The sequence below is a fragment of the Gymnogyps californianus genome, chromosome 23 (assembly GCF_018139145.2).
Source record: "Gymnogyps californianus isolate 813 chromosome 23, ASM1813914v2, whole genome shotgun sequence".
Classification (NCBI taxonomy): domain Eukaryota; kingdom Metazoa; phylum Chordata; class Aves; order Accipitriformes; family Cathartidae; genus Gymnogyps; species Gymnogyps californianus.
In genome coordinates, this window is record NC_059493.1 from 1123872 (window position 1) to 1142778 (window position 18907).

General features: G+C 57.4%; 2 protein-coding genes across 4 annotated transcripts in view; one reads left to right on the forward strand and one right to left on the reverse strand.

Moving 5' to 3' along the window:
• Positions 1-300: 300 nt before the first annotated feature.
• LOC127025338 (interleukin-1 beta-like) lies at positions 301-1902 on the reverse strand. Its single transcript, XM_050910262.1, has 6 exons — positions 1857-1902; positions 1715-1763; positions 1444-1633; positions 1165-1335; positions 910-1055; positions 301-822 (listed from the first exon to the last, which is right to left on the reverse strand). The coding sequence occupies exons 1-6, from the start codon at positions 1895-1897 to the stop codon at positions 610-612; spliced, it is 810 nt and encodes a 269-aa protein (XP_050766219.1). The 5' UTR covers positions 1898-1902; the 3' UTR covers positions 301-609.
• A 2119-nt stretch (positions 1903-4021) lies between these two features.
• Positions 4022-18907, forward strand: part of OGDH (oxoglutarate dehydrogenase) — a 35745-nt gene continuing 20859 nt past the window's right edge. For all 3 annotated transcript variants that reach the window (XM_050910358.1, XM_050910357.1, XM_050910359.1), the window contains exons 1-3: positions 4022-4033; positions 7302-7550; positions 14461-14649. In XM_050910358.1, the coding sequence (XP_050766315.1) occupies positions 7329-7550; positions 14461-14649 (411 nt within the window). In that variant the 5' untranslated portion in view covers positions 4022-4033; positions 7302-7328. The remainder of the gene's footprint in view (positions 4034-7301; positions 7551-14460; positions 14650-18907) is intronic.

An 18907-nucleotide genomic window follows, 5' to 3' on the forward strand; every position in this document is an offset into this window, starting at 1 on the left:
GTGCCACGCCATGCTATGCCATGCTATGCCAGGCCATGTCATGCCACGCCATGCCACGCCACAGCATGCTATGTGATGCCATGCCATGCCAGGCCATGCCACACCAGGCCATGCCATCCCACGCCACCCCACGCTATGCCAGACCATGCCACACCACACCATACCGTGCCGTGCCACGCCTGGAGGGGGTGGGCAGGCCTGGAAAGCCCCCAAAAGCAGCCGAAACAGCGGGATTTTCCCATCCATAAGCCACCCCCGCATTGTTTAACCCCTGTGAGAGCAACAAGCTGAGTGACACCATCCTGGGAAACCTTTTATTTCCACTTCCATCACCAATAAATAACCCCCATCCCCGATAACAAAATCACAATATTTCCAATAAAATGTATATAAGTTAAAAGCAAGGGATGGACACAATAAGTAAGTATAAAAGCACTGGACAGACACAATAAATAAGCACAAATTGGGGTGACTCGGGCCCACGGGGCCCAGAGCTGCTATTTCACCTGAAATAGACGGGGAGGACGGGGGTCCCGGCTGCGGGGTTTGTACTCGGTACATACGGCCTGAAAACCGGCAACTGCCGGTTGGGTTGGGTGCGGGGGCTCCTCAGCGCCCGCTCAGCTCGTAGGTGGCAATGTTGACCTGGTCGGGCTGGTTGGTGATGCCGACGGGCTGGCGGGGCTGCAGGGAGGTGCAGATGAACCAGCCGGGGAAGGCGGCCGACTCGAAGCGAGTGGTTCCCTCGGCCGGGCTGTCCAGGCGGTAGAAGATGAAGCGGGTCAGCTCCACGCTCTCGATGTCCCTCCTGATATCGGCTTCCTACAACCAGGGGGGAGAAACGGGGTTCAGGGTGGGATGGAGCCCCCAGCCCCGTGGGGGATGGAGCCGGCGGGACCCCCTGCTCACCTCCAGCTGCAGCACGGGCTTGGCGCCGCTCATCACACACGACATGTAGAGTTGGTAGCCCTTGATGCCCAATGCCACCGGCACTTGCCCGGTCCCCGGGCCGCCCTGCGATGACCGGGGACGGTACAGAGCGATGTTGAGCTTCACTGCAGAGAGAAGAGATGGGTTAACGGGTGGTCCTGGGGCTGTGGGGTGGCTCCCGGGTGGTCCCGGGGTTGGGGACAGGGACGTTGGGTTGGGACCGTGTCTCCTCACCTTTCCGCCCGGCGGCGGGTCCCTGCAGGTGCAGGGCCACCAGCTGGGTGGGCGACTCCAGCACGAAGCACTTGTGGTCGATGTCGAGGATGTCGAAGGACTGGGAGCGGGTGTAGCGGTAGACGGGCGCCTTGGCGTAGCTGCTCTCGATCCGCTGGAAGGAGATGGGCTCTGCGGGGAGGGAGATAGTCAAGGGGATGCTGGTGCTCCTGGGTCCAAGAGCATCCCCCAAGAGCATCCCCCAGCTGGGGTGACACCCCTGACACCACCCACCCATACCGAAAATATCATCCAGGAAGCCCCCAAGGTCACTGTCAGTGAAGTCTTTGTGCGCCGGCTGCTTCAGGAGCTTGGTCATGGCCACCATGAGGACGGCGGCCTGGCGAAAGGTCCTGGCAGGGTGTCCCTTGGTCACCGTGACCTGGATGTCCACCCCAGGTGATGTCACCTCTAAGTCCAGGCGGGGTTTCTGGGGAGGAAAGGGGATGTGGGGTCAGAGTCCGGCTTCCCCATCACAGGGGTATCGCTGTTCCCACCACCCCAGTGTTACCTTCTGCGGGCAGAGGCAGTCAGGGCCATAAAATGTCTCCTCGTTCAGGCTGAAAGGCAAAGGGAGATGGTGAAGCCAGGGCCACCATGGCACCAGGGCGGCATTGCGTCCCCAGTGTCCTCTCCGGCACGGCCACGCTTACCTGCTGCTCTCCAGTGTGTCCAAATCGGGAACGAACGCCATCTCCGCTGCTGACTGCAAAAACCTGGGCAGAGACCTGTCGAGTGCCGCGGCACTTAGCTGCCTGCTCCTGCCTGTCCTGCCTGCAGCGTCGCTTGGGCGCTCTCTGAGCCTGGCGTCAGCGCGGCAGGTTTTCAAGAGCCTCTGGAAGGAAGCGCGGTCAGAGCGGGATTTCCACCTTTCGCAATGCATGGTTTGCCCAGTTCCTCTGGCGAGACCGGGAGGGCTGGGGGGCTGGCTGCCCCCGAGCAGCGCTGTGGGGCTGAGCGAGGGGCCGCGCGTGGGGCAAAGCAGGGCGGATGCTCTGGAGCTGGTGTGTGGGGCAGAGCAGGGGGGACCCTTTGGGGTTGGTGTGTGGGGCAGAGAGCAGGGGCGATGCTCTGGGGTTGATGTGTGGGGCAGAAAGCAGGGGTGATGCTCTAGGGCCGGTGTGTGGGGCAGAGCAGGGGTGATGCTCTGGGGCTGGTGTGTGGGGCAGAGAGCAGGGGTGATGTTTGGGGTCAACTTGTGGGGCCGCTGCTCGTGTGCCGGCCCTCGGTGGCCGGGCTGACCCAGCAGGGACTGCCCCAGCCCCAGCTCCAGCCAGCGGGGCCGCAATGACGCTGACCCTCGTCAGGGCCGGGGACCGCGGCCGCCCCGGAAGGGGCCGGTGGCGCAAGCGCTGCCACTCCGCCATTTCCCCACGGCTTCCTCCTGCGCTGCCCAGGCCCGTGGCACCGCGGCCAGCACGGCCCCCTCCGTCACCCCTCCTTGTCCCCACCGCCCCAATATCAGAGGGTGCAGGGACCCGCTGTCCCCTTGGTCCCTTGTGCCCACTCACGTCGCCCTGGGGACATGGCCGCCGTGCCCGTGGGGACACTCCTCGTCACCACCCTGCAGCAGGGCCCTGCAGCCAGCAGCACGCCCCGCTCCGCAGGATGCCCTGCGTCCATCCGGGGTGCTGGCGGTTGCGCCACGCCGGCCGGGCCGGGGACATGCGTGGCCGGGCTTGCGTGGCCGCGGGCTGTCGGGGTGTTTTCCTGGTGCCCGTTTCACTTCCCGAAAGTGCTGGCCGGCCCTGCGTGGCTCCTCGCCTCGGGGCTGCCGCGGCCGTGACTCACCCGGCAGGAAATTGCCAGCAACCCCAAAACTCCCTGGGCACCTCCTGCCTGCCCAGCCCTGCCTGTGCCCCAGGCCCGCTCTGCCTGTCCCCCACGCAGGGGCGAGGCCCGCTGGCTGTCACCCACGCCGGGATGCCCCCAAAGGCCTGAGGTCCCCCAGGCCATGGAGTTCCCCGTGCCAAGGGGTCCTCCACACCACAGTGGAAGTCTCCAGGCCATGGTGGGGGTCCCCAGGCCGTTGTGGGGTTCCCCAGGTTGTGGCAGAGGTCCCCAGGCACTGGTGGGGGTCCCCAGGCCGTGGTAGGGGCCCTCAGGCTGTTGTGGGGTCCCCAGGCTGTGGCAGAGGTCCCCAGGCCGTGGTAGGGTTCCCCAGGCACTGGTGGGGGTCCCCAGGCCGTGGTAGGGGCCCTCAGGCTGTTGTGGGGTCCCCAGGCTGTGGCAGAGGTCCCCAGGCCGTGGTAGGGTTCCCCAGGCACTGGTGGGGTCCCCAGGCTGTGGCGGAGGTCCCCAGGCCCTAGTGGGGGTCCTCAGGCCATGGTGGGGGTCCTCTAGGGCCTGGTGGAGTCCCCAGGCCGTGGTGGGGGTCCCCAGGCTGTCGTGGGGTCCCCAGGCACTGGTGGGGTCCCCAGGCTGTGGCGGAGGTCCTCAGGGCCTGATGGGGTCCCCAGGCCGTGGTGGGGGTCCCCAGGCTATTGTGGGGTCCCCAGGCCATGGTGGGGTCCCCAGGCTGTGCCGCCGAGGCCTGAGGCGAGGGCCGCGCCGGGTAACCATGGCGACCGCACCACCCTGGTCTACGTCACCCAAGCCACGCCCCAAAGCCTGGCCCCGCCCCTGAAGGTTTCTCCCCGCCCGGCGCGCGGAGGCGGTGGCGCAGGCGCCATGGGCCGTGCTCGGGCGGGGGCGTGGTGGCAGGCGGGGGGAGGGTGTGGCGACGCGGTGACGCAGCGTTCGGGGCGGGGCGGCGCGGGGCGGGGCGGCAGCCGGCGGTTGGGGGCCGCTGTCAGAGCCGGGGCCGCGAGCGGGGCGGACGGACGTGCCGGTAAGGTACCGCGGCCGGGCTGGGCCGGGCGGCGGGGCAGGGCCGGGCTGGACCGGGGCGGCCCGGGGCGAGGGTCGGGGCCGGAGGGCGGGGGGAGGTCGCGCCGGGCTGGGGGGGGCCGCGGCCGCTCCCCGGTGTCCTTGGCGCCACCGCCCGGGCGCCTCGGGCGGGGCGGGGGGGCGGGACTGCCGCTAGAAGGGCAGCCCGGCGCGGCCAATGGGAAGGCCGCTGGGACCCTCGCACCGCTCCTATAGGCGGTGAGGGGCGCGAAGCCCGGGCGGCGGCAGCGAGCGCTGATTGGCGGGCGCAGAGCGGGGGGGGCGGGCCCGGCGCGCCCGCGCGCGCGTGTGCGTGGGTCTCGCGCGGCGGGCGTGGGGGTCCCGCGCCCCCTTCCCGCGCCCGCCCGCCGGTGGGGCCCACCCCCCCGGTGTCCCCCCCGCCCCGCGGGGCCGCGCCCAGGCGCCCCGTTCCGCCCCACCCGGTGGCCGGATCCCCCGCTCCCACCCGGGGCGGCCTCGGAGGGCTCAGACGGGCGGGGGGTGTCGACGGTGCACCCCCCCGGAGAGGGTCAGCGCCTGCCTCCCGCTGCCCCGGGGCCCTCGGCCGCCGCGGGCCCGAAGGCGCCTGGTGCTGGAGCAGCTGGGCCAGGAGCCCGCGGCCCTGGGACGACACCGTCCCTGCCGCTTCCTTTAATGCTGAATTTGTTCTGATTTTTAACTCAAAAAAAAAAAGCGCAATTCCTGACTGCCTGCCTTCTGGGGCCGGTGTCACGGATTCCGGCTGCCAGAGGTCAAATTTAGTACCTTAATCTCCTTAACGGTATGCTCTTGCCCGTCCCAGCCGTTAACCTGTTAGGAATATTCCTGTTGTTTGACCTCTCGGTGAAATTTGGGTTGTGATCCGGCTGTCGCCACGAGGGCCCGGCCGACAGGCCCGGGCTGCCTCTCCTTAACCCCTCTTCAGCTGTAACTCTGTGCATGAGCTTTGTGTTCATGTGTGACCCACGTATCGGTTATCTCTGGCTCGATTTCCTACGTCCTTCCTCCCGGTCGTCGTGCGCTATTTTGATTTACCTCGGAAACATCCCTGCTCCGAGCTCGCCCTAGTCCTCCGGCGCCTTCAGGAAGCCAACCCTTTCTGCGAGAGGCCCTCAAAGACCAGCTGGTTCTGCTCATTTTGGGTCAAACCCTGGCATTAACCCCCCTGTTTTCCAGAGAGGTCACCGGGACGCTGCTGAGTGGCAGCACCGAAACCGGACACCAAAGCCGGAGACGCTGCCGATGCTTTCGTCCTAAAGCTTTTTCCCCGCCGCGCGCGTGCCTGTGTGCCGACATCCAATTCGGTCGGCTCTCTGAAATATTTGCCTGTGTTTTGCTGCTTAAATCTGAGGAGGGTAAGCTGGGAAAACATCTAGTGCTGCCACGCTCGCTGTCCTGCACCTGCCTGACATTTCTTGCCTGTTACTGTTCTGGTTTGACTGCAGGCAGAAGTGAGCAAGCAGGGTGGAAAGGCCGAGTGGTCTTCCCTTTTTTCCGTGGGTAAATCTGTAAAACACTTTGGCTGAATTAGAATGATCCCGGGTCCTCCTCGGGCTCTTTGGACCAAAATCTTGTGTTTTGAGGAAGGACGCATAGCTGCTGCTGTGCCAAGTAGCCAGAACTAGATTCAGCAGGGCAAATCTGGAAGCCTGGCTGACGAAACGCTGGTTGTGAAGGTGTATTTTTTTTCTCCAGTCCGCTGCGAAACTTCATTTTAATCTGGTGAACGCACGATAGCTGCTTTGACGTGGGGCTGCTGCTCGTTAAACTGGTCGGGGATATGGAAACCGGCCAGCTGGGTCACCTCCAGCCTTGGGTCCTGCCTCTTGCGGGAGGAGCTGGGTGGAAAGGGCAGCTCCAAGAAGAGCTGGCTCCAAGTGCCAGCGCTTCCCCCGGGATGATCTTGCTCCAGCGCTTTCCCTCGGGCTGCGGCTGTCGGTTGGATGCGTGTAACGAGGAGCGTGGTTAACCCCAGGCCTCCCTGTCCATGCAGGGCTGGGCCCCACCAGGAGCTGCAAGGTGGATGTTGCTGGGGGACCTTTGAGGGGTCCCACGCCGACTCCGGGTTGCTTTTCTGGGTTCTCTGGGCAGGGGAGAGCCCCTCTCTGGGTCTTTCAACTGCGTTGGCCTTCTTGGGTCTGAGCTTTTAAGGAGAAGCGATGAAGCGGTCTGTCCTGGAGCCCACATCCCAAGTGCTTTGCACCACCATACCCTCTACTTTGCGAGGGGTCTTCCCCATAGACAGTTTCTTCCCAGCTTTATCCCGGTGCACGTAACACAAACAGGCGAGAAGAAAACCTCGGCCAAGCAGAGCGGTCGCGGGGTGAGTAACGCAGCAAAAATTGAAGCCAAGACCTTCTGCCTGGGAGAGAGAGCAACGGAAAAAGCTTCCATGCTGGATTGGCGTGATGAGGGTTGTCCTCCTGCGGCTCGCGCAGACCTGGAGGAGCGCGCCCCACTAGACTTGGATCAGCTCGATGTGAAGGAAAACGTGACGCTCAGCGTTAAAATCCAGCTGGTAACAAACGTTTTCCAGCACCCTTCTGGGCACGGTGCTTTAAAGTGCTTTTCTTTAAACTCGTACGACGTCCCTGCAAATGGGAGGTTGAAGGGCCCAAAGTGTCCAACTCCTGCTGGAATCTGAGTTTCATAGAGAGGATTTTCCTGTTTAAAACAAACAAAAAGAAGATTCTCGGCGGAAGAATCAAAAAATAAAAAGAAGTCAAAGAATACTTTATGGATTTATTATTGGAGAAGGAGTAGATGTTGTTGGCTCAGAACTAAAGAGGAAAGCACCAGGGGAACCTGATGCCTGTTAATCTGTTAATCTGGGCTGCGTTTCACCATCAGGCGTGCCTTATTTTGTACAAAGGTGCTGATATAAAAAGGTGCGGGTGGCTTTAACGTGCAGCGGCTCATTTGAGCCCGGCGTTGGGTGCCCCACCGAGCAAATCTGCTTTTCACTGTCGCGTCAGGGGAGATGACGGTGCCGTGCCGGCAGGGATGGAGGGGGCAGACCCGGCCGCGCCGAGCGTCTTGAGCAAAAACTGCGTTTCCCAGCTGCTGGGGACTCAGCCGTGGGATAGGGTGGATGGATTAATCCAAATTAAAAACTGATCCTAAGCTCAGTTCTCGGTGCTCGGGTCTAACGGGGGCCGGAGGGGAGGTGGTCTCTGCTCTGCGCTCTCCTGCAATAATTTCTAACCCCCTTTTCCCTTCTCTCCCAACAGGAACTTGCGTGAGGCGACAGGACAAACATGCTTAACTTAAGGACTTGTGCAGCAAAGCTGAGGCCGTTGACGGCCTCACAGACTGTAAAGACAATTTCCCAACACAGGCCGGCAGCACCCAGGACGTTTCAACAGATCAGGTGCTACAGCGCACCGGTGGCTGCCGAGCCTTTTTTGAGTGGGACTAGTTCAAACTACGTGGAGGAAATGTATTATGCTTGGCTGGAAAATCCCAAAAGTGTACATAAGGTAAGGAGCAACCTCGCCAGGATATCGCCTTCGCTTCTCTCTCTGTGTGTCTGAGCAGTGAGTTCAGGTAAGTGCCCGTGTCCCAAGGAGGATTGAATTCAGCCGGAGGGGCCGGATGGTTGTGGATGGTCCTTCTGCCTCGCTTTGCCCGAAAGAAACGCCAGCGATTCCTTAAGCAAGAGCCAAGAGGAGCTTCTCTGTTCAAGAGGGAACGCCGTGGGCTTTGTGGGACGTGGGCAGCATCCTGGATCACAAGCGGATACAAGGAATGCCTTCTCCTGGGAATCCACCTTTAACGAGCTCTCGATGCTTTATTTTTTCCAGCTCTGATGGCTCATCAGGAGGGTTTATTCTGGAGTGGAGGATGGCAGGGAGGGTATTCTCTACGTCTTGACTGGTTTCCTTTTTGCTTCAGGCATGGGCGGTGTTACATGTTGGGGTAGACAGGCTGTAGCTAAGCTTGACTTTGAGCTTGGGTGCATAAAGCCAGACGGCTGATCTGCAGCCTGGGGAGGGGGACTGGGTCTGGTGGCCAGAGGGATTCCCACCAGCTGCTCCCTAACTTAAAATTGAGAAACCAACCTGGCCGTGGGCAGTATGTGCAGAGGTCTGTCTTGCTCTGAGTTACTGAAGCTCCCCCAGTGAGGAGAAGGCCAGCTCTTCAACGTGGAGTCCAGCAGGTGAGGGCTCAGCTGGGAAGAGGATTTTGGAAACCCGACTGCATATTTCCCCATCCCCACTGTTTCACAAGGAAAATGTTCCTGTAGTGACTAAGTCTCAGCATTACCCAGGGGATTTTTAAGACAGTTTCATACATGTCCTGATGTAGAGCAGGGATTTTCTTTATTCAGTAGCACATGAGCAGTCTGCGAACCAGGACGCGAAGGTTAGATGAGCAGTTAAGGGTGAGTAAGGAGTCTCATGCCCCAACACTTGCATCAGTGTTGAGTGTGTTTTCAATGGCACCGATCCCACGCAGCCAAAACGCACTGCCTGTAGGGTGCTGTAAAGGTCTTAAGGTAGGATCAAAGCTGGATTTTCACAAACAATGTTGACTTTATGCTTCTTTCGAGGCAAATGGGTGGCTGAGCCAAGCAATACAGACTCGGAAAACACAAAGTATGTTGGTTTGGGTTGTGCCCTTTGTCAAACAGTGACTTGAAAGCTACCCAAGCACACGCACGTGGTGCAACCCAGTCCTTCGGAGGCCGGGATATTGAATTAAAAGCCATGAATCTAAATGCTGTAGTCCAATTTAAAAACAAGCGAGGGTTACACCACGCTTGTCCCAGCGACAGGCACAGTTGTGTCTTTGGCAGAGTCTTCACGGTTTGATACCGGCTCTTTGATCTACAGACCCTGCTCAGTCTTGAATGTCACTCTGAGCAGATGTGAGAGTAAACATCAAGACTAACCGGGGCAGAGGGCTGGGAAGTGTGGTTGGGTCCTGAGGCCAGACCTCTGGATCTCTTCTGATCTTGTCTCCTCTTTAATGTAGCCCCTGTAGCTTCATCAGCTCGTCTGTAGGTAGGCAGTGCATGCAGTGCTGTACGGGAGTCCTCATGCGTGCTTGGCTGAAGAAATTGGAGGAGAATTTAGGCTGGAAGGAGCCTCCGGAGCCTCTGCCCTGGCATGGCTGGCTTGGAGGTGGCATCCAGCTTGGAGGTGACATCTAGCTTTGTGGCTAGACCAGGTCACTCGGGGCCTCATGCGGTCAAGTTTTGAGCACCTACAAGGGTGGAGCCCCCGCCACCTCTCCAGGCCCCCAGTCCAATGTTTATGGTGAAGAATTGTAAGTGTGTATTAGTCACCCCTGGAAATCAATGTCCCTTGAAGTACTTTTAAGTGCTTAGAGAGCAGTGCAGGAGTTGATACAAGATTTTGCCTCCAGCGTGGCTGGGAGTGGTTTGTGGCAGTAGGAAAAGTGGCGTGAAAATGAATTGGGGTCTTGTCGTTGCCAGGAAGCGAACCTGACGCTAGTAATGTAAAAAGCAAGTCTTACGGACTGCTTTTTAAACAAAATCAAGCTGGTGTCCTGCTTGGCAGAAAGGGGGTTGGACTAGATGATCTTTGAAGGTCCCTTCCAACCCAAACCACGCTGCGATCCTATGAAATCCAGCTCCAGGTCCTAAAACTACTGGTGGAGTTGATACCTGAGGTTTGGCATGGACTTTGCTGTTGCTCTCTGATGCACTTGGCCATTGCTGTGGCTTCTGCTGTTGTTGCTGTTCACTCGTCTCTCCTGGGTGGACCCCACCTCATTCCGGTGGGATCACCAAGATCCATTCCCAGCTCCTAGCTTTGCCCCTGCCTCCTCTCCGCACTTTTGCGTGGCTCACCCCGTCCCCGACGGGCACACTGAGCCGCCGTGGTGGGATCGGGGTTGCGGCCGTCCCTGGTCTCGGCTCGCGAGCGGTCCCCGTCAGCGAGGACGCAGCAGTGGAGCGTGTCACCCCCGTCCCTGATAAGCGTTGGCCTCCATCCCATTAGACGTAGGGTCAGATCCGAGGGTGGAGTTCCCAAAAAAAGCCGGGCTGTCACACAGACCTGGCTGCGGCTTATCTGTTCCCTGCACAGAGCAGAGACTGGCTGCGCCTCGCCGTCCTGCTTTTTTTGCTGATGAGGGCGAGACCTTCAGCCAGGGAAGAGCTGGGGTTTCTTTGCTGTTGTCAACAAAAACCTATGAGACCGCAGCCAGCATGACTGTCCTGACTGAGCAAAATGAATTTACTTCCTCTGTGCAGACACTGGTGGTTTAAACTGCGGAATATACTTAAGTGTTTGTTTAGAGTAGGGAAGATTAAAAAAAAAAAAAAAGCTATTTTAGGCTTTTTTCTGTGTGCAGTCCTTCAGCTGAACTCCAGTTTCTGAGTCTGATGAGCAAATATGAGCAGAGCTGAGGAAAGAGGAGGCGAGGGTGCGGGGGGTCGGTGCCGGTGGGCTGCCGCAGGGCCAGTGCTGCTCGCTCCTGGGACCGCTTCCCAAGGGAGCGGGGACGCCCTCCTCCTGCCCCCCTCTTTGCCAGCTCAGGTACGGCGCTGTCTGCTAGCGATGCTCGGCGCAGCCCACGCTATCTCCCCGAGCAACTTGCTTGCTTCAGGGCAGGCGGCCAGAGAGCTTTGCCTGCAGGTAGATGATACCTGCAGTCATACATCTGCGACAAGTTTAGCCTTCCTAAACAGCAGCCCCTGTGTTCAGGTTGAACTGGTGTAAAGGCGTACAGCTCTCCCCATATGTCTGTACATCAAACAGTCTTTAACATGGGCTTCTTAATATGCCAGTGTGTTGATTTTTATATTGAAAGCGGTTTTATGACCACAGCGCACGTAGACATGCTGTAACCCCAGCTTCACTGACACGACGGCAGGAGCCCGCAGTCTTCAGCGAGGCCAGACCCCCGCGCCTGGCCCTGGGAGCTGCCTTTGCTGCGTCCTTTTGCAGTTGTGCTCGCAAATAGGGGCCCAGGCTGAATTTGGTAGGAATCTCACTTGAGAGTTTGAAGTGTTGGGGTTTCATTACCCGTCTTCAAAAGGGAGCACCCCGGAGAATTGAAGGTCCATGTTTATGTTGATGAGGGACAAGGCGATGTGCAGAGCATGAACCGATCGCTGGCTGCTTGACCCCCTACTCTCAGCAAAGGTTACCTGCTGTAAATTTGGTTCAGGGTCCTCCTCTTCCAGCCTTAAGTTCTGGGTGTTCCTCCTCTTCTCCCTGCTAAAGCAGGAGGTGCTGCCTGGGTTGCCGACCATGCGGAGCAGGTCTGGTTGGTGCTTTCTGTCCCCTGGTGTCCGTGGCAGGAGAAGGAGCAGGGATGCAGCCTGAGCTGGAGGTAGAGGCCGTGTCTCCTTTGTGCACCTCCCAGCCTGGAGCAGCCCCAGCCCAATTTGAGGTGCCCTGCGGCGGGTGGGAGATGTCAGCCCTCTCCCCTTGCCATGTGTGCCTGACCTCTGAGCTGGCTTGGTGGCAGAGGCTGGGATGTAGCAGTCTGAGCCTGCACCCTTTTCCAGGAACCGAGTCTGGTAAACAAAGTGAAAGATGCTGGTGAGCTGGTTTTGGGGCTGCTCACAACGGAGGAGCCTGCGGTGAGCTCTGCTCTCAGAGCTCAGCTCAAAATCCCTCTAAAGCCTGAACTATCCAGGCTTGCTGCGGTCAGCTGGCTCTCCCGTCCTGCTTTGCTGGCGCACGAGCAGCGGCACAGAGGAGCGCCGGGAAAGCTGGTCCAGGCTAATGCCTTGTGCTGCGGCTGTGGTGGGATGCGTGGCCGTGGGACGGTCGCAGCAGGGACCTGGGGTTGGTAGTGTTTAGCGTGCCGAGACCTGGGGGCTGCCTGTGCACTTAGGAGCAGGGAGATACCGGCTTTGAGCCCTCTTGATAAAAATGAGGTGAATCTGAGCTCTCTTATACCCAATATGTATATATTATTCCCTGTATATCTATAGGGTATAAGAGCTGGAGGACCACTCGCAGGGCTGCCATGGGCACGGAGAGGATCGGAGGGGAATAACCTGTTGATTTATTACTGCTGTTACCTTCGGCAAGTGCTGGATTAAGGCAAAGTCCTCCTTCCCGCGATAAAGCAGGATAACGCTGATGGGGCTGTTCAGCCTCTCCCACGGGATACGTGAGCTCCAGAGGCACCTCCGTGGGTCACCAGAACCCCCCAGGGTGGCCCTCGAATACTCTTGAATTCGAAACCGTATCAGCAACTTGGAAGCTGATGTTTTTATGGCGCTTATCAGGGCCACAGCCTTCACGGGGGGGCAAAGCCTGCGGTCAGGTAGCCTGAAATACTCTGTAATTATGTTGGGCAATAAAGCATTTAGTGAAAGTGCCTGAGCTGACTGAGCCGGTGCTGCACCTTGTTTGGAGAGCTTAAAATGAACTTTTTCTTTCAGAACAGAAGCAAATTGCATCTCCAAGAGGTTCATATTGTTGAATGTCAGAAGGGAGGAGGTCATAAAGGCAACACCTCTGCCTCCTGGCTCTGTCCCTGTTCCCCCAGCGCCGCTGCCAGCCCCCTCCCTGGGCTAGCAGATGCTCCCTTTCTCTTGCCTGTCTTTATTTTCCAGTACATTAAACAACCTTAAACCACCAAGCAAAGCAGCCAGCCGGATTCCTCCCCAGCCCAAGGGCACGGAGCCCATCCCGGGGTGCCCGTCCCTCCCGCTCGCAGGAGCCGATGGCTTCTGGGGCGCCCGTGAGCTCTGTGAGCCTCGGGAAGCAAAGGGGCTTGGGCTGCTCTTGCTGGTGCCAGGAGTAGGATCGTACAAAAAGTAGCTCTCCGTCTTTTCCTGCTGAAATTTCCTTTAGCAGACAGCAATCAGAATGGGGTCGGGTGTTTTCTGTCTTTGCTTTTTGTTTGGTTCTTTTTTTTTTTTTCCTTTGAGGGAGCTATTGTTTATCAGTTACGGTGCCAAATTGTTCCAGATTTTATTTATGTTCCTTCAGCGTGACCTGTTTCTAAATTTAATCACCTTGCGTAGCCGTGTGATGGGGCGTCTGGGTAAATTCGGGCTGGAAATAGCTTCCTGGGGCATGTGATGGGTTCTGCAGCCGGAGGAGCTCCAGGGAAGGTGGAGAGCTGGTGCTTCTCCGGCAAAGGTCAGTTTTTTGGTCCCCTCCACCCTGCTACCAGGGTGCAAAAGCTGCTTTTTCTGCCCCAGACCACCACTGGAGCTGCTCTCACGGCTCTTTTTGACTTGGTTTAAACACACTGGGGTTGGCTGGGCAGCGCTTCGCCCGCCTCTGCATCGCCAAGGCTGGGTTTGGTGCTCTGTGCAGACACGACGTTGAGGGGCGTGCTGGGTGCTGAGCGCTGGGCTCTCGCTCCCGGTCGGTGGAGAGACCCTTGGGCTGAAACCAACGTGCAAATCCGATGGGATTTGTTTGCTCTAGCTGGCATCTCGGGTACATGCAGGCATGCAGATGCCGCTCTGCCTTGCCCTCGTCCTTTGCTATCGCTCAGTGACACGTGGGAAGCGGGCAGGGGTGGGAGCGTGACGGGAGGACGTGGCTTGGACTTTGCTCTGTTGGTCTCTCCCCTTCCCCAAGTTCGTTGTTGCCTCTCCAAGTAGGCAGAATAACTTGGGTTTGGCCTGGGATGCTTCTGGGCTCTTCAGGCAGTGCTGGATAAGTACCACAAAGTTGCACCAGGTCTGTTGAGGGCTTTTTTTGCGGCTTTTGCTTTGTGTTCTTAACACCTAGAAATGGCCATCTGCAGAGGGGAACAGGAGCAGAGGTGATATCTGCCTCGCTAAGGGCATGGGAGAGCTGGTGTGGGAGTATCTGTATAGTGCTGGAGTTGCTGAAAGCATGGGGAAAAATTGAAGAGAGGACAGAAAAAGAAAAAAGCCATTGCTCGTTGAGAGCTGGACAACATGGCTTACACGGGGACTTGGGTCTCAGGCCATTTAGACCATGGAAAAGAGGAAGAGGTGTATTTGATTACAGGGCAAAAATATTTTTCAGGAAATATTGTGGGTATTTAGAGGGCAGTCTGCTGCCCTGGAGAGAAGGAAACAAGAGCCTGAAGACCAGGCTGGGGCTCATTGCTCAGAGTAGCCGTTTCGAGAGCCGAGCCAGGCGAGGGGTGTCACCCGTGTCCTGTCCTGAGGGAGGGGAGGCTCTGGGGACGGTCTCATGCCAAAAGAAACAATCCAGATGGATGGGAAGTAGGATAATGGCGTAACTGGAATAGTGGGAGAGCTTTAGTGCTCTCCTGTCCAAGGCAGGTGGGTGCCTTTGGCAGCAGCTGCATGGAGCTGGGGTGCAGGGGAGGAGGCAGCTCTGCCCCTGGGGGATTTTACTCCCTGCTGTGGCAATACAGCTGAGACCCCCGTAACCTCAAAGTGAGGAGGTGTTTGGGTTGCAGGTAATGACCCTGTTGTCTCTCTTCTTTCCCTTTTCCTAGTCATGGGACATCTTCTTTCGCAACGCCAATGCCGGAGCTGCTCCAGGCACCGCTTACCAAAGCCCCCCTCCACTGAGTACCAGCCTTTCCACGCTGTCCCAAGCCCAGTTCCTGGTTCAAGCGCAGCCTAACGTAGATAAACTGGTGGAGGACCATCTCGCAGTGCAATCTCTTATCAGGGCGTATCAGGTAAGGAGATGGGCTTTGCGCCGAGGAGGAGCATGTCCTTTGTAGAGGGCCACGCGGTGGCCGAAGTGGGCTGGGGTTAATGGGGTTGATGCACGTGTTTTGCATGGAGAGCATGCAGGATGCGTGCTGGGCTGCGTGGTTTTTAACAGGAGCTGCTGATCTGTTGGGGCAGAAGCTCAGCTGATGCTTTGCTGGACAATAGGAAGATTAAAGCTATTATCACCCAAACAGAGCAGTTATGGTGGCAGGGAGGGGGAGGTCTTCTCTGCACAGGGTGGTTTGCTGGCTTCTGGAATGATGCTCCTGTGCTGTGGGCTCCTGCCATGCTCAGCAGTGGCCTGGGACACCCATCCTGCTTCCCCTGTGTTGCTGAGAGAACTTCTGAGGTCCTAAAATAAAAGTTTAGGAAACATTTTGTTGTGATTTGAGACCTGGAAGAGGGCTGTGGTGCCGCTGGGCTGCAACTCAGACCAATGCTGCCAAAGTCAGCCTTTCGGGAGAAACAAGTTTCGAGCAGGAAGGAAACAGCCTCCGGCTAGGGGATGGCCAGCCAATATTTTAACTTGAGAGAACATTTAAATGTGTTTCTACATCTGTGTCATCCTTTCACCTTTGGTTGCACTCTGGTTTGTCAAGTGTGGAGGCTCTAATTGGGGCTGTGGTGAGAAGTTAACAAACTCAAGCTGCTGTGGAGGTGTGACTGTGGTCTTCACACCTATTCCTGCAAAGAAGCACCCGCTGCAGGTTGTGTTCCTGCTCAGGTATGGGGAAAATCCAACGTACAAGGCCACAGGTTAAGGCAAGAACTGCAGCACTGGGCAAGTCCAAAGGTCTGCCCAGCCTTGGCCCTGCTCTCTGGCTTGAAGAAAGTGCCCCTGCCCTGCCCGCCTCCACAGCCAAGGTGCCGACGTCAGCGCTGGGGCACTGCCCTGCTTTTCTTTAAGAGGGGGAAGCTGGGACGTGTTTGTGAGGACCTGTGTCTTCCCTCGTGGCTGATTTCATGGGAGGTGACCACCCTGACAGCTCTCTTCAGCTCGGGCGGATCCTGGCGAGCCGTTTCTAAAGGCCGTGCAGCTCTCACTGGTGGAACAAGCAGGCAGACACCAAGTTCAAACAAGTGGTGACTGATGTAGTTGGGGGCAGCAGCTCCCAAGTCAGCGATTTGAACACAAAATCAGTAACCTCTTCTGCATTCCCGTCACTTCCTCAGTCTCCGAGTGGCAGCGCTGGGAGGTGATGGCTCTTGGATGTATTTTTCTAAGCTGTCTGCAATGAGAAATCCACCTCCCTTCCTACCCTGGTGTCACTGTAGGGCTGTAGCTGCAGTGGAGTGTCCAGGTGGGGAAGTTCAGCATGGTGTATGGAGGGATGAAAGAGTAGGAAGGCAGGAGGAAGCTCTGCCTGTGATGGGTGGTTTAAAATCATCACCCCTTGTCCTATCTCTGCAGGCCCTACGTAAAAGTCTGTCCCCATCTTTCTCATAAGCCCCCTTTAAGTACTGAAAGGCCGCAGTAAGGTCTCCCCAGAGCCTGCTCTTCTCCAGGCTGAACACCCCCAACTCTCTCAGCCTCTCCTCATAGGGCAGATGTTCCATCCCTCTGGACGTTTTCATGGCCTCCTCTGGCCCCGCTCCAACAGGTCCATGTCTTTCCTGTGCTGAGGACGCCAGAGCTGGATGCAGTGCTCCGGGGGGGGTCTCAGGAGAGCAGAGAAGAGGTGCAGAATCCCCTCCCTCGCCCTGCTGGCCACGCTGCTTTGGATGCAGCCCAGGATACAGTTGGCTTTCTGGGCTGCAAGCGCACAGTGCCAGCTCATGTCCGGCGTTTCATCCACCAGTACCCCCAAGTCCTTCCTGGCAGGGCTGCTCTCAATCCACTCATTGCCCAGCCTGTATCCGTGTTTGGGATTGCCCCGACCCAGGTGCAGGACCTTGCACTTGGCCTTGTAGAAGTTCATGAGGTTCACACGGGCCCACCTCTCTAGCCCGTCGAGGTCCCTCTGGATGGCATCGCTTCCCTCTAGAGTACCGACCACCCCACTCAGCTTGGTGTCATCCACAAACTTGCTGAGGGTGCACTCAATCTCACTGTCTATGTCGCCGACAAAGATGTTAAATAATACTGGTCCCAGTGTGGACCCCTGAGGGACACCACTCGTCACTGGTCTCCACTCAGACATTGAGCCGTTGACCGCAACTCTTTGAGTGCGACCATCCAGCCAATTCCTTATCCACCGAGTGGTCCTTCCATCAAATCCATGTCTCCATTTTAGAGACAAGGATGTTGTGTGGGACAGTATCAAATGCTTTGCACAAGTCCAGGTAGATGACATCAGTCGCTCTTCCCTTATCAACCAACACTGTAACCCTGTCATAGAAGGCCACCAAGTTTGTCAGGCATGATTTGCTCTTAGTGAAGCCATGTTGGCTGTCACCAATCACCTCCTTATTTTCCATGTGCCATAGTTTCCAGGAGGATCTGCTTCATGATCTTGCCGAGCACAGAGGTGAGACTAACTGGCCTGTAGTTCCCCGAGTCTTCCTTTTTTCCCTTTTTAAAATTTGGGGTTATGTTTCCCCTTTTCCAGTCAGTGGGAACTTCGCCAGTCTGCCACAACTTTTTAAATATGATGGATGGTGGCTTAGCCACTTCATCGGCCAGTTCCCTCAGGACCCTTGGATGCATCTCATCAGGTCCCACAAACTTGTGCACATTCAGGTTCCTTAGATGGTCTTGAACCCAATCTTCCCCTACGGTAGGTGGTACTTCATTGTCCCAGTCCCTGCCTTTGGATTCTGTGAATTGGGTGGTGTGGCTAGAGCACTTGCTGGTGAAGACCGAGGCAAAAAAGTTGTTGAGTACCTCAGCCTTCTCCATGTCAGTTGTAGCCAGGTCTCCCGTTCTGCTCGTCGGGGGGGTACAGTTTCTTTCATCTTCCTTTGTTGTCCTGTGTACCTTCAGAAACCCTTCTTGTTATTTTTCACATCCCTAGCCAAGGTCGGCTCCAGCTGTGCCTTGGCTTTCCTGATCCCCTCCCTGCACTCTCGGGCCACATCCCTATAACCTCCCCAGGATGTGTGTCCCTGCCTCCACTGCCTGTGCATTTTCTTTTTGTGTTTTAGTTTGGCTAAGAGGTCTTGACTTAGCCAAGCTGGCCTCCTGCCTCCCCTGCCCGACTTCTTGCACGTCGGGACTGAGAGCTCTTGCACTCTAAGAAAAAAGTCTTTAAATATCTCCCAGCTCTCATTCGCTCCTTTGCCTCCCAGGGCAGTTTCCCAAGGGATCCCACACACTAGCTCCCTAAAGAGCCGAAAGTTTGCCTTTCTGAGGTTTAGGGTCCTGACTCTACTTTTTACCCGTCCTGTACCCCTCGAGATTGAGAATTCCACCAGGGCGTGATCACTGCAGCCCAGGCTACCTCCAGTCTTGAGCTCTCTGATAAGTTCTTCCACATCAGTGAGCAACAGGTCCGGCAGTGCCTCTCCTCTGGTCGGGCTCTCCATCATCTGTGCTAGGAAGTTGTCCTCAGCGCACTCCAGTGGTGTCCTGGACTGCCTGCAGTTCGCTGTGCTGCTTTTCCAGCAGATGTCCGGGTGGTTGAAGTCCCCTGTCAGGATCAGGGCCTGCGAGCGTGATGCTTCCTGCAAATATCTGCTGTGGTCTTGTTTTGGGTTGGGGGGCTGCTTCTTTTGGCTTGTGTTTGCATGTGGAAAAAACCAAGCAGCATGGCTCCTATGGGGGAAAAGACCTCTTTGCTGTCACGCTGGTTTGAGGATTTGCTGTATACCTGCAAACTGCTGAGTTGACCTCAAAGCCCCCGGATGCCTCCAGCTCAAAGCCGTTTGCCGGACAAAGTGGCCTTCCTGGTCCTGGTGGGAGCATCCTGCCTGTGGGGAACAGCGTGGTGAGCTTGCATCCTGCCGACTGCTAAACGATGGGCTAGCCCCTGCGCTTTGTTGCAAGACAGACAAGCAAATAGTTCCCAGACAAAGCTGGCCCAGAAGAAGAGCTTTCCATGTGGCCACCAGTGCTCAGGGGCACGTCGTCATCTGGCCCTGCAGAGAGCATGGGGGGGGGGAATTGGTGCTTTCTTAGCAGTTTGCCTTAACATCGATGGCTGATTTCAGGCTCTTTGGCTGGTAAAACCACAAAAATCCTTTCCTAAAATCCCCCTGGGATACTCTGAATAGGAATGCCTTTCTGGTAAATAAGGTCAGATCAGTACGTCTGGTTTGTACAAGAGGTTAATAATCCCCTCG

Bases quoted from the DNA above. Each gene is read 5' to 3' on its own strand.
- LOC127025338 (XM_050910262.1), bottom strand. From the start codon at position 1,897: ATGGCGTTCGTTCCCGATTTGGACACACTGGAGAGCAGCAG. The intron at 1,764-1,856 runs GTAAGCGTGGCC...TTTGCCTTTCAG, and splicing joins GACACACTGGAGAGCAGCAG to CCTGAACGAGGAGACATTTT. The intron at 1,056-1,164 runs GTGAGGAGACAC...TTCTCTCTGCAG, and splicing joins ACCCGCCGCCGGGCGGAAAG to TGAAGCTCAACATCGCTCTG.